Consider the following 14,439-nt stretch of genomic DNA (forward strand, 5'->3'; position numbering starts at 1 on the left):
GACCAGATGGTTTTTATGTTTGTTAAGTTAGAGGGTGCTGAGGCAGTGCCAGGTCCTCCATACTGGTGTCAGAGGCTTACCGCCTGCTTCCTCACTCCATAGGATCTGTGAAGAGGCCTAGTGATTGGTAGTTCCCAGACTGGTGCTTTAACCCTCATTCTTGGTCTCACTCTGTTAGGAAATTCTGCAGTTCTCTTTCAGCCCTACCTCTACTTTCTGTTAAGTTCTTGCTACAACTGCCAATCTCTTTTATCTCATCTGAATAAATATCATTGGCAAATTCATCTTAGCCTTTGATTCTGTCCTGAGGTAGCTTCTATCAGGAGCATAGCAGTAATTATCACCAATGATAGGCAGCACTGAGTATAAGCAGCTTAAAGACACAGCTTAATCTGAGGATCTTACCTTGTAGAACCAGGCCTTCCTTCTTGATGGTGTAGGCAAATGAGGTGAAGGGAGCCAGCGGGGACTTGGCGATAAGAATCTGCACATAGAGCATATTTTCCCAGGATTGGTCAAAGGGGATATCAGAGATGAACCTCTATTCCCTCCCCTTCCCACTTTGAGATAAAATGGTAACCTGTGACTACAAGCCATAAAGCTTATTTAAAAAAATTATTTTAGAACCAAATGAGTGTTATTCCTTCAATCAGCTGGCCATTTTAGAAAGCTATACATTTTTTTTTTTTAAGAAAGCTATACATTTATCCCAACCGAATGCCATGTTCTTGAGCCGTTTCTTCTAGAAATGTTTCATTACTTTATGTTACATGCTTAAACAACTACCTTTCTGCCCAAAGATAAACCTAGACTGATTCTCTAATCTTATTCATAAATTCAGCTATTTTGCTAAAAAGAAATTCAAAGCTACCTTCAAAAGATAAAGTGTACCATCATTACAAATATTCAAAGTAACCCAGTAAAAACAAAGCCATGATAATTTGCTTTATTGGCCCCAATGCTTCACCAAGTCTGTTTTCATGCTGTTTGCCAGGTGACCAATTTCCTCTCACTTATGTGTAGGCGATTTCCATGGTCCTGCACCGTGGTTTTGGCCATGTGACTTGTTTCCCTAATAGGTTCTTTGGCTAGGCTTCATGTAGCCTCAGATGTTTTCACTTGCTCTCTTATGTTTCTGCTAACTGCTAGGGGAAAATATGTCCAAGCTCATCTGCTATCTCAGAAGGAGGATGAGAGACACCTGGAGCAGTGCTGGCCATCAGTGAAATGCTTATTACTGCATGCTTCTGAGATTTTGGTGTGGTTGTCATGAATTATCACAGCAAGAAGAACTGACTGGTATACCAGCCGACACAAAATGTCAAAAATATTTTGAGTAGTGGCATTCTCCTAACAAAATACCTACTTTAAAAGGGATAGTCATTAACAAATTATTATTATTAACAACAATTACCATATTTCATATGGTTCCACACAACCTCTAAGGGCTGGTGGATTATTTTATTATAACATTTCCCAAAGGATGAAAATCATTTTCCTGCTTTACAAAGTAACATCGTCAGACATGGTGACAGTTTAGTACAGAGCCTCTTAATGTAATCAGGGAGGCAAGAGAGAAGGAAGAATTAATTTCAAATAACCAGAAGGCTTACATGTAATATCTCAATTTATCTCAGTTCAGCAAACATTTACTGATTGTCAACTATGAGGAATGGTGGTATAATGTGGTGGAAAGATCACAGGTTATAGTCATAGAGTTTGAATCTAGGCTCTTCCACTAATCAGCTTGGTGCCTGTGGCAAGGCCTGCAATTTTCCCCTGATAGCCACTTCCCCTTCTTCTTTTTAGTTAATAACTCCCCAGGCTTCAACATTTCTTTTTCTCCTTTGCAACTGGGTGTGGCCATGTGACCAAGCTCTAACAGATCATGAGTATAAGTGACAGGTAGCACTTCCAATATTTTGAAAATTTATCTTTTCATTAAATAATTATATGCTCTTCACTTTCCCTGTCCCTCTTCCTAAGGGCAGGAACCAGCTTCAACCTCATGGAGGTGGACATGCTGGGAGATGATGAAGCAACATGGGAGAAGGAAGCAGGGTGACCTCATAGAGCATCTGTGCTTCCCACCTGGGGTCACATGCCCATCTCAAGATAGAGCCACTTGTCTGAACCACTGAGGTCCCAATGTTTTCATTATGATGGTAAGTATAGCCTGAATTCTAACCAATACTGTGGCTTTGCACAACCTACCCTTTAGGATTCTCAATTTCCTCACCTGTGAAATGGGGCTAATAACGCCCACCTAAATGGGATTATTGTGAAGATTAAATTAAATATATAAAATTCCTGTCACTGGGTCAAACTAACAAAAATATTTCCAACCAACTCATCATGTATGCTTCCCAAGTACCCCTTGATTTTCACTCATCAAAAACAAAAATACGGGGATCCCTGGGTGGCTCAGTGGTTTAGCGCCTGCCTTTGGCCCAGGGAGTGATCCTGGAGTCCTGGGATCAAGTCCCTCATCGGGCTCCCTGCATGGAGCCTGCTTCTCCCTCTGCCTGTGTCTCCTGCCTCTCTCTCTATCATGAATGAATGAATGAATGAATGAATGAATGAATGAATGAATAAATAAACAAATAAAATCTAGTTCATTTATAAAAACAAACAATAAAAACAAAAATACTTCTACCAGAGGGATTCAACTCAAATTAAATCTCAATAATTTGGGATCCCTGGGTGGCTCAGCGGTTTAGCACCTGCCTTTGGCCCAGGGCTTGATCCTGGAGACCCAGAATCAAATCCCACATCAGGCTCCCCGAATGGAGCCTGCCTCTCTCCCTGTCTCTGTCTCTCATGAATGAATAAATAAATAAAATCTCAACTTTTTCCTACTGCTCCAAAGTTATCTAGATAAACTTGCTCATCATCCTCAGAAACAATGAGTAGATGGTATAGGTGGTTATTTGCATCTTCATGTCAAAAACATCTTACCTGAAAATTAGATAGGACCTTTCTGACAGAGATAGTTTAGGGATGGTTCAATGTGAAGTTAATGGATGCCCCTTGGTAGAAGAATGGCATAACAGAATAGAGGATAGTGCTTCTCAAACTTTAATGTGAGTGTAAATCACCTATAGGTCTGTTGACATGCAGTTTCTCATTCAGTAGGTTTCAACTGAGGCCTGAGAATCTGCATGTCTAGCAAGCACCTAGAGATGCTGATGCCATGCTCTATAGACCATATTTTGAGCAGCTGGTTTCCAGGAAATTAGCCTGACTAAAGAATCTAAGATGAAGAAGTAAGAGACAGGAGTCCTGGAACCAATTAGAAAGCTACTGTGATAACTCAGGGATAAGATGACAAGAGCCTCAACCACAGCTGTGTCAGAAAGAATGGGAAAAAGGGAAATGGAGAAAAGAAACATAAATCCTTTATATCAAAGAGCAATAGGAATAAACTAAACATCCAAAACCTCACATCTTTATTGTCTGCATGGAGCAACTGGACATGAAATCAAAAGGATATAAATAAATAGTAATCAATAAAGTATCATATTATATTTTTGAAAATTATATTACCATTTTTATTTGATAGACTGAAAATCTGAGACTCATGAAAAAAAGGATAGGATATTCCAATGCAACACAACAAACTGGATCTAAGCCTAAGCCTCCAGCTGAGTGGTGCTACCTCCATCATTTGAATGTTTCCACTCCCAGGCAGTGCTTGCTTATTGTGAATAAGCCAGGAGGACCTCACCTGGAGGGATCTCACACCTGGAAGGACCTTACTTGCAGGGAATCATGAAGTTTGGACAGATCATTGATTAATGTCCTGTTCTTCCTGAGCAGGGTTTAAATGGGTTATCGAAAAGATGACTTGTGTGTAGTTAGAAAGAGGAAGTGATCAGTCATGTCAGCTGAATCCCACTTCATTTTCTTGGAAAGAACTGCCAGACTGTTAGATGAGAGAGCTACCACCAACATGAAATATATGATTTTTAGCAAAAAATGTAACAAGTTATCAATATCCTTTTGGATAAAGTGAAGACAAGTTTGGCTGGATACTAATACCATTAAGTGGATTTGTAAGTGACATTAAGATCAACAGCAACCTCTCACAGAATGTACTGGATTCTAGACTTGGTCTTGTCAATGTTCAACATTCTTACTGACCTGGACAAGGAAAGTGATGTATTCAATCACATCTGTACAACAAATACGGGATCCACCAGGGAACAGAACTGACAAAAATTGCCACCCTAGTGGAACTTCTATTATAAAGGAAGAAAAAGAGAATAAACAAAATGAATTGGTAGAATAAATGGTATATTAGATAATCATGCATGCTATGGAAGGAGAAAAAAGCAGAGAAAGATTACAGGAAATATATTAGGAGAAAAGTGTCAATTTTAAATAGAGTACTAAAAGAAGACTTTACTAAGAAGGTGACCTTTGGAAAAAAAAAAGAAGGTGACCTTTGGACTTGTGGATCATGTAATTAAACCATTGATGGGATGCTGAATACAGTAATAGAAGATAAAAAATTTAGGGGTACCTCGGTTGTCCAGCCAGTTAAGTGTCTGCCTTTAGCTCAGGTCATGATCTCAGGGTGCCGGGATTGAGCCCCTTGTTGGGCTCCAGATTCAGTGGGGAGTCTGTTTCTCCCTCTCCCTCTGCCTCTCCTCACCCCATCCTATGCTCTGCTCATGCTCGCTCTCTCTCTCTCTCTTCTCAAATAAATAGAATCTTTTTTTTTAAAGATTTTATTTATTATTCATGAGAGATACACAGAGAGAGGCAGAGACACAGGCAGAGGGAGCAGCAGGCTCCATGCAGGGAGCCAGATGTGGGACTCGATCCCAGGACCCTGGGATCATGCTCTGAGCCAAAGGCAGACAGACACTCAACCACTGAGCCACCCAGTCGTCCCAAATAAAATCTTTTTAAAAAAAAGACAAGAAAACTAGAAAGTTGTCATATTGGATTAGATAATCATAATATCAAAACAAATCTTAGTTTGGTTAGAAGGTTGGGAGACACCCTACAAATATTTTAGAATGAAACTTTATTGAAATGTATGTAAGGCCTTGTCCTTGAGGACAGAGGGCCAACTACTGGTTACAGAATTGGGACATGAGATTTAGCATTCAGAAAATGGATTAGGGGTGCTAGCTAACTACAGTTCAGTGTGAGTCAGTTGTGGGATGTGGTTCACAAAAATCTACTGTAGCCTCAGGTTGTATCAGTATCTTGCAGCATCTGGAACAAGAGAAGTGATGGTCCTTTTCTTATTCAGCAAACCATACTGAGTGCAATGTGTTTGGATTGGAGCCTAAATTCCAGAAAGGAAACCAACAAACAAGAGAACAACTAGAGGAGAACCATCAAGTGGTTAAACACTCAAAGCAACCTATGACCACAAACACTTCAATGCAAACATGATGTTAAGAGTTCTGGGGTGAAGGTGCATATTGCTTGTAATGTGAGTTTCTTTTCTTTCTTTCTTTTTTTTTTTCTTTGCTGAGTTTTCTGATCTGAAGATTCTGTAGTGTTACATAGTAGAGAGGGGAAGTGTAAATTCACGTTCTTGCCCGACAGATTTCAGAAAAGAAGTGATGCTTGCCATGTATCTTTATGAATACACAGTCTTCCCTTTTTAAGACTTGAATGAATACCCCATGACTTTCTACCTTTCAAACTAAAAATTATTCTTTTTTTTTTTTTTTTAAATTATTCTTTTTTTTTTTTTTTTAAATTATTCTTTTCTAAAACAAACAACCCTCCCTAATAGATAATTTGGGCTGTTTTGTTTCAGATGTTCAGTCATCCCATAAATTTGGGGTGTTCTAATCATTTTCTGACTTGTGCTGTTGTCAAGTATCATTCCACCTTCTTCAATAAAGACCTACAGGGAGGGTCTGGCTGCTTAAGGAAACTCCAGGGCCGTAGTGAAAAAATTTTATCATACTTAACCCTGTGTGCAATATGTGAAGTTGGTTTTGGAATCCTCTGAGAGTTCATAGAAATGTGTAGTTGGGCAAGAATGAGTGGAAACACTGTGGCTCAGAAAGCCCAAGGCTGCACAAGACAGATGTGTGATATTGTGAGCTGTTATACAACCTGCAAATAGCCAGGTTGTTTTTTCTTGAATGTTTCCTTCAAATCAGACTAGTGTAGCTTTATACTCTAATGAATATATTTTCTCCTCTCTTCACCTATTCTTCATGGAAAGTGGCCATCAATATTTTAAAATTCTTTGAAGGAACACTTAAGGTATAGGTGTGCTGGGTCTCAAATCCCACTACTATCTGGACATAATTTCCATTACTTGTACTACCCATCCATCTATCCAAGTACTTATTCAATCCATAAAATATATACTGGGCACTTTTCTTTGTGCTAGGTACTGTTCTGGATGCAAGGAATATAGCAGGCAGTGAGACAGAGAAGGTCTTTGCTTTCATGGAGCTGACATTTTGGTGGCAGAACACAGACAACACAGGGAAGCCTTTGGGCCTTTGGGGTTTTTTTTCACATGGACATTCTACTATGAGTTCCTCACTCCTGGGCACTCATTCATTCATTCAATCCATTCATCGGTAAACATTTATTGTTGAGCCAGGCAGATTCAAATTTGCACTGTGCAAATTTGCACTTTTAAAGGACTGCTATCTATTTCTACCTCAATTTATTTCTTAGGTATATGCTCTGAATTCTTAATGGGATTGCAAAGATTGGGGGCATGTTCTTTGATACCACACCCATCCCTTTTATAGGGCCCAATCCAGTGTTTTGTACAAAGTGGGTTCCTATGGGCTCCCTGCATGGAGCCTGCTTCTCCCTCTGCCTGTGTCTCTGCCTCTCTCTCTCTCTGTGTCTCTCATGAATAATAAATAAAATCTTAAAAAAAAAAAAAAAAAAAAGGGACCCCTGGGTGGCTGAGTGGTTTAGTGCCTGCCTTTGGCCCAGGGCATGATCCTGGAGTCCCAGGATTGAATCCTACATCGGGCTCCCTGCATGGAGCCTGCTTCTCCCTCTGCCTGTATCTCTGCCTTTCTCTGTGTCTCTCATGAATAAATCAATAAAGTCTTAAAACAAAAAAACTCAAAGTGGGTTCCTAAAATGATTGATGGGTATTCTCCTCACTGTTCTTTACTTTTACCCCATGCTGTATGTGTCAAGGTTTCTCCCAATTTACAAGTGAAAACACAAAGGCCTAGATATTCTAAATAAAACACGGAAGGGGAAGTTAGCCTTTGGAGCTCACTGGACTCCCCTTACAAACCCTATTCTTTTATGTCCCTCAGGTGCCTATTTAGCTCTGAGCAAATAAATTGTCAACTGATTCTCTTCAGCTCTAAGGTGACAGCTGATTTAAACCTTCCAGTGTTACCCTTTCTGGTGTTTGCATTTTAATATAAGACTCTTGAAGCAGAATAATGGATCTAAAATGGTGGAATATCCTATAGGACTGAGGTGGGTGAGGGAGCCTTCTGGAGTACCCACAGTAATGATGATGGTGATGATGAAGAAAACAAAAATCTTTTGAGGTAGGTGGCTTTGTTAAGTGCTGAAGTCAGGATTCCAGCCCAAGTCAGCTGGTTCTATAGTCCATACTTTTAACTACCATGATGGTAGTCCTCAATCATGCACAGATAGGTAGTCAAGCACAGATCAATCTACTTCTCTGGGATAATACATCAAATGAGGCAGAATACATAACAGCAAATAAGGGCATTCCCCTGCCCCCCCAACAGCATGGATATTGAACAATTCAAGACAAAGAAGGAATTAGATAGGGCACCCATGCAGGTTGCCTTGGATGTTCACAAGCTTCCCCACTGGTAGTCTTCTTTCTGCCCTTCACTTCTGAAAGTCCACATCCTACCTATTCCTTGAACCCTATACAAATGCCACTTCTCCCAGAAAGCTTATGCCAGTTTCTCCAGCCTGAGGTAATCTGTCTCTAATCCCATTACACTTCATCTATACCTCTCATAGTGCTTACTGCCCTCTCCACTATTCCACAGTTAATGTTACCTGAAGTCACTGCCATGTATTTGAAGGTAGGGGCCATCAACATCATTGCTGCTTCTCCTAGTCCCACTAACTTCCAATATGGTGCCAAATACATAATAGAAACTCAATTATAAAACCCCAAAATGGAGGAATGAACACCCAGCCTGAATGCACAAACTGGTGACCCTCAGAAGCCCTGACTCATACCTACTTTGAGGACTTAGCTGGCACCTCTCCCCAAAGTTGGGAGACTCAGAAGATGCCACAAAAAAGAGCAGCCTGCCCAGTCAATCACTGCCAAGATTCTCAGCTTGAGCAGGTCCAAAGTCAAGTCTTTGGTTTCAGCATGCTATAGCATCACATGTTTTTCCTGGCCTGATCCCACTTCTAAAAGGCTCAGAAAGTGAAAAAGGAGATGTAGAACAGAAAGTGCTGGCCATAGGAACCTCAGGCCTCCTCCAGTATGGTATACCTTCTAGGGATAGTGCCTGTGTTCTTCTAAAGTGTAGGTGTGACTATCATCTGGGGCAACCCAGCTCAGGCCTTCCTCATGGGTGGTCAGGAAGGCCAGTATGGAGCAGACAGCCCAAAGATGTCAGGAACCTTGGGAATAGGCTATCTTGGAGGCTGCTTTTATAGAGTTCTAGTCCTGGCAGATTACCTGAGTTCCTGCAATACAGCTCCAACTTTAGGAAAAAGTGAGTTTTGCCTTTATGGCTCAGGAAAGTAGACATGAATAAGCAACCATGTGCTGAGGGTAATCTGGCACCAATTCTTCCACTTTCTCTTCTCTAATTCTTGTGCCAGGCAGGCTTCCTTGAACACTCCTAATGAATCCTTCCTCTCTTCTATTTCCTTCCCCTTCCCACCCACTACCCCAAAGCTCACATTGGTTGGGAGTGAAGGGCAGAGTAAAGCCAGCTGGCAGAAGAAAAGAATAAGCAGAAGAATTTCTTCCTGTCAGGGCAGGTGGTAGGCCTGGCTTTCTATCCCTCATCTCTGCTACAAAATTTAGAGCCCAAAGACAATATAATTGCTGAGCCAAGACAATTGGGGTTCGAAGCAATTGAGAGAGCTGAGAAATGTGACTTTATATCCATTTGCAATTTCCCATTTTGGTAATTATTCAACCCTGCCTTGGTCTCCTCTGTGATCAGCAAGATTATGTGATTGTTGATGAATTCAGCAGCAATGTCCTTGTCGAGTGCATCCGATACTTTCATCTGCATGCAAGGGTCCTTCTGAGAAGCAAGGGAGGAAACCTATTGACTCTGAAATGTCCTTCAACAGCGACCCTATTATCTCACTTCAACTGGATGCCGGGGCTAATAAAACCCAATGCTAAGCTAAACAAACCTTTCCTCTAGCTGTGCCAAGTGTCTGCGACAGAAATCCTTCATGCCAGGGATTTTCCTCCTTGTCCAAGACTTAGAAAAAGGTTGTTTTCTCAGCTGCTTTGAAGCCCAGGAAGACAGCCAGGGAGGCAAACAAGCCAGTCAGTCTTGCATCAGATAATTCAACAGGCTTTTGATAACCTCAAATCTTCTGTCTCTTCCCCAGGTTGAGCTGAACTCTCCAAGCCTAGGGACAGAAGGGCCGGAAATGCTCCAGACAGGAAGATCTCTGTGGCTGGAAGGAGGCCACAGGACCAGGGGGGCTTCAAGTATACCCAGTGATCCTCAAAGGAATTCCCTAGTCATTGTGTTAAGAGAGCTGCAGGGAAAGGTGGCAGAGGTCCAGCTCCCAGTCTGCATCTGGATCCTATACTGATTAGAATCTGCTTCATCACTTGGAAAATCACTCTCCATGGAGTGCTGAAGTGTCAGTACCAACAAGTTTGCAAGATTATGAGGGGAGAGTAGAGGATGAGTTTAATGGCATCGAAACTGCCTTCTCAAGATAGGGGAGTAAGGTCTGTAGAAGTAATATAGTACTAGAAAATGACAGGGTGGAAAAAGGAGCCATATTTGAGCAGGCATGAACTTATTGTCTCCATGTGGCCTGTTTCACAACTTTCCCTACAGAAATGAGGGGCAGAAATTAAGTTGATCTGAATTGCTAACGAAATATAATTCTAGACTCAGAAGATTCTCCTAAAAAGTTTGGCCCTGAGGCTACAAGATCTTATTCCCCTATAGAGTATCACCATGCTTTTTTTTTTTTTTTAATAACACCTCTCTGATGATTATTTAAAAATGTTTATCTCTAATACATCAAGTTCCCAAAGTATATAAACTGAAAGAGCTAACTCCCTAAAGAAAACATTAATTTCCTCAGACCAATAGGATATTAATTTAGTAAATTGTGATAGTAATACTTAAGAGTCAGAATGGCATTTTGAGTTCACTATTTTTTCTAACATTTTATTTGGAAAATTCTCAAACATAGAGCAAAGTTGAAAAAATTTTAGAGTGGGTACCCTATAAGGGTACCTATTAGGTAGATTCTACCATTAACATTTTATTATATTTGATTTTATCACTTATCTATCTATCTATCCATCCATCCATCAACCCATGGTATATTTTAGTTGATGCCCCATTTCAAAGTCAGTTGCAGACATCATTGCACTTTTTCCTAAATACTGTGGCATGCATATAGTTAACAATAAGCTTAATATCTGTTCATATATATATATTTTTAAAGATTTTATTTATTTATTCATGAGAGATACAGAGAGAGAGAGAAAGAAGCAGAGACCCAGACAGAGGGAGAAGCTGGCTCCATGCAGGGAGCCTGATGTGGGACTCGATCCCAGGACTCCAGTATCACGCCCTGGGCCGAAGGCAGGTGCTAAATCACTGAGCTACCCAGGGATCCCTGTTCAGATATTTTTAAAACCAGGTTGTTGTTGTTGTTTTTTTCAGTGAATTTTACATGAGGTTTGAAAAGGTTACTGATTTTTCCCAATTTATACTAACATCAGAGAGAATTTAGTGACTATACATATGTGGATAGCATACAAATATATAATCAAAGAATACAGATCATTCTTTCTATATTAAATATCAACTTTACTGAGAGGTATTACTTATATGCGATGAAAACCTTTTTTTTTTAAGATTTTATTTAAAATCTTAAATCATTGTAAGATTTACAATGTATTGTAAATCCATGTATGTCTCATGGAGACATACATAAAGAGAGGCAGAGACACAGGCAAAGGGAGAAGTAGGCTCCCTGCAAGGAGCCTGATGTGGGACTTGATCCTGTGACCAGGATCATGCCCTGAGCCAAAGGCAGATGCTCAACTGCGGAGCCACCCAGGCATCCCTGAAGTTCTTTTTTACTATAGGCACTTAAGCTATAAATTTCCCTTCAAGCACTGATTTATCTGCATCATATAAGTTTTGGTGTGTTGTATTTTTTGTTCTCACTTTCTCAAAATATTTTCTAATTTCCCTTGTTATGTTTTCTTTGATTGCTTATTTAGGGGTGAATGTATGAGTGTATGTTTAACTTGCATACATTTGAGAATTCCTCACATTTTCTTCTATTATTGATTACTGATTTTATTCCACTGTGACTGGAGACATTTACATGGTTTCCTTCAGGCTCAGTCTGTGGCCTAATATTTGGTCTATCAAGGAGAATGTTCCATGTACACTTGAGAAAAATGTGTATCTGCTACTATTGAGTGGAATGTTCTACGAATGCCTATTAGGTCTAGTTAGTTTACAGTGTTGCTCAGGTCTTCTATTTCCTTGTTAATCCTCTGCCTAGTTGTTCTATTATTGAAAGTGGGTATTAAATCTCCAAGTATTATTGTTGAATTGTCTATTACTCTGCTTCAATTCTGTCAGTTTTTGCTTCATGTATTTTGGAGCTAAGTTGTTAAATGCATATATGTTTATTATTGTTATGTCTTCCTAATAGATTCACTTCATTATGCTTTTAAAATGTCCTTTTTGGGGGGCACCTGCATGACACACACAGTTGGTTCATCATCTAACTCTTGATTTGGACTTAGGTCATGATCTCAGGGTCATGGGGTTGAGCCCTCTGTCAGGCCCCATGCTCAGCATGGAATCTGCTGGCGATTTTCTTTCCCTCAGCCCCTCTCCCCACTTGCATGCTCTCTCTCTCTCTCTCTCTAAATAAATGAAATCTTAAAAAAAAAAAAGATTTTATTTATTCATGAGAGACAGAGAGAGAGAGAGAGAGAGAGAGGCACAGACACAGGCAGAGGGAGAAGCAGGCTCTATGCTGGGGGAGGCTGACATGGGACTCCATCCCGGGTCTTCAGGATCACACCCTGGGCTGCAGGCAGCACTAAACTGCTGCACCACCAGGGCTGCCCATGAAATCTTTTTAAAAAAGAATCATTTTTTGTCTTCAGTAATAATTTTTTTAAAAGTCTGTTTTGTCTTATATTGGTAACCAGCTCTTTTTTGGTTACTGTTTGCAAAAGGGTCCCTGAACCTAATTTCAATGTACATGTATGTTGAGGCTTCCCCACACCAAGAAGCATTCTCAGGCACCAGCAGGGTGTTCAAGAATTCAACTCAACTCTGACACTGTCTACCTGGAGACAAAATCAGATTCCACATATAAAGGACTTAGGCCCACAAGACTGCTCTCCACATGCCAGTCACAAGTTCATGTTGTTACCTGTGCTTCTCACAAACTGGGCACATTTTGGAGGTTCCAATGATCTGTTCCATCTCAGGTTGCCAATCACAAGTCCAGGGTGTTACCCATACTTCTGATTAACTGGCTAAAATCAGAGGTTCCCATGACCTCCTCCTAGGGTTCAATTAATTTGCTAGAATGACTCACAGAAATCAGAAAAACCCACTTACTTACTAATTACTGATTACAAAGTATATTAAAGGACACTAATTAACATCCAGATGAAGAGATGTATAGGGTAAAGTCCTGAACAAAGGAACTTCTGTCTTCATGGAACTTGGGGCTTGGGATGGTGGCATGTGAAAGCATTCTGGATCCCCAATGTAGAATCTGTCTAAACCACCTCCTTTTGGATTTTGTGGAAGTGTCAGTATGTAAGCATGATTAACTCATTGCCCACTGGTGACTGATTCAACCTCTAGCCCCTCTCCCCTTCTTGGAAATCAGGGTGTGAAACTGAAAGTTCAAATCCCCTCTTCATGGTTGATTTTCCTGGCAACCAGACTTCATCTTTAGGTGTTTTGCAAGAATCACCTTTATTAACATAAACCCATTTGTCCTGGAAATAACAAGGCAACTATTTTACCTTTATGGCTCTGAAGCATTTTCAGGAATTGAAGACAAAAGACTAAATATTATAACAAAAGACGCTCCATTGCTCTTATTGCTCAGGAAATGCCAAAGTTTTGGCAATCCGTAAGTGAGGAACTGCAGATGAAGACCAACTATATATAAGAAATACATTTGGGTCATCTAAATCACAATTTCACCACTTACATGGTTATCTATTTGTCCATCCTTTTACTTTAAATCAATTTGTGTCTTTGACTCTAAAGTGTGTTTCTTATAGACAGGATTTGGTTGAGATGAATATATATATTCTTATCCATTCTGCCAATCTTTGCTTTTGATTATTTAGGTTATTTACTTTTATTTTTATTTTTTTAAAGATTTTATTTATTTATTCATGAGAGACACACACACAGAGACAGAGAGAGAGAGAGAGGCAGAGACACAGGCAGAGCGAGAAGCAGGCTCCATGCAGGGAACCCAACATGGGACTCGATCCCGGGACTCTAGGATCATTCCCTGGGCCAAAGGCAGGTGCTAAACCATTGAGCCACCAGGCATCCCAGTTCATTTACTTTTAATATAATTATTGATGAGGTAGGATATATCTGACATTGCTATTTGTTCTTCTGTATATCTCATGGTTTTTTTGTTCCTCCATTTTTCCATTACTAACTTGTGTTAGATATTTCTCTAGCATACAATTTTAATTCTCTTATTTCTTTTACCATACATTTTTGAGTTATTTTCTTGGTTACTCTAAGAGTTGCTATTAAAAATTTAACTTTAAACAATTTAGTTCAGATTGATAACACTTTAATTTCAATTATTTACAAAAACTTTGCTCCAATATAGCTCCATTATCCTCCTTTCCTTTGTACTATTATACAAATCACATTTTTATACATTTTATCAACATAGTTTTATATTTATTGCTTTATGTAGTTGTCTTTTTTTTGTAGTTGTCTTTCAAATAAGATAAGGATAGAAAATAATTACAAAAAAAATTCATACTGTTTTTTATATATTTATCTATGTATTCACATTTACTGACTCTCTGAGTCAATTTCTTCATGTGGATCTGATTTACCCTCTAGTGTCTTTCCATTTCAGCCTGGAGAACTCCTTTAAGTACTTCTTGTAGGTCAAGCATACTAGTAGCAAATTCTCAGATTTTGTATTTCTGAAGATGTCTTACTTTATCCTCATTTTTGAAGGATAGTTTTGCTAGATATACAATCCTTGGCT

At 39.7% G+C, this 14,439-nt stretch overlaps 1 protein-coding gene across 3 annotated transcripts in view; it reads right to left on the bottom strand.

The window, feature by feature from the left end:
- The window catches only part of RAD51B (RAD51 paralog B), a 735,346-nt gene that overhangs the window by 165,527 nt on the left and 555,380 nt on the right, over window positions 1-14,439 (bottom strand). For all 3 annotated transcript variants that reach the window (XM_041758398.1, XM_041758400.1, XM_041758399.1), the window contains exon 10: window positions 406-484. In XM_041758398.1, the coding sequence (XP_041614332.1) occupies window positions 406-484 (79 nt within the window). The remainder of the gene's footprint in view (window positions 1-405; window positions 485-14,439) is intronic.

The sequence above is a fragment of the Vulpes lagopus genome, chromosome 6 (genome assembly GCF_018345385.1).
Source record: "Vulpes lagopus strain Blue_001 chromosome 6, ASM1834538v1, whole genome shotgun sequence".
NCBI lineage: Eukaryota > Metazoa > Chordata > Mammalia > Carnivora > Canidae > Vulpes > Vulpes lagopus.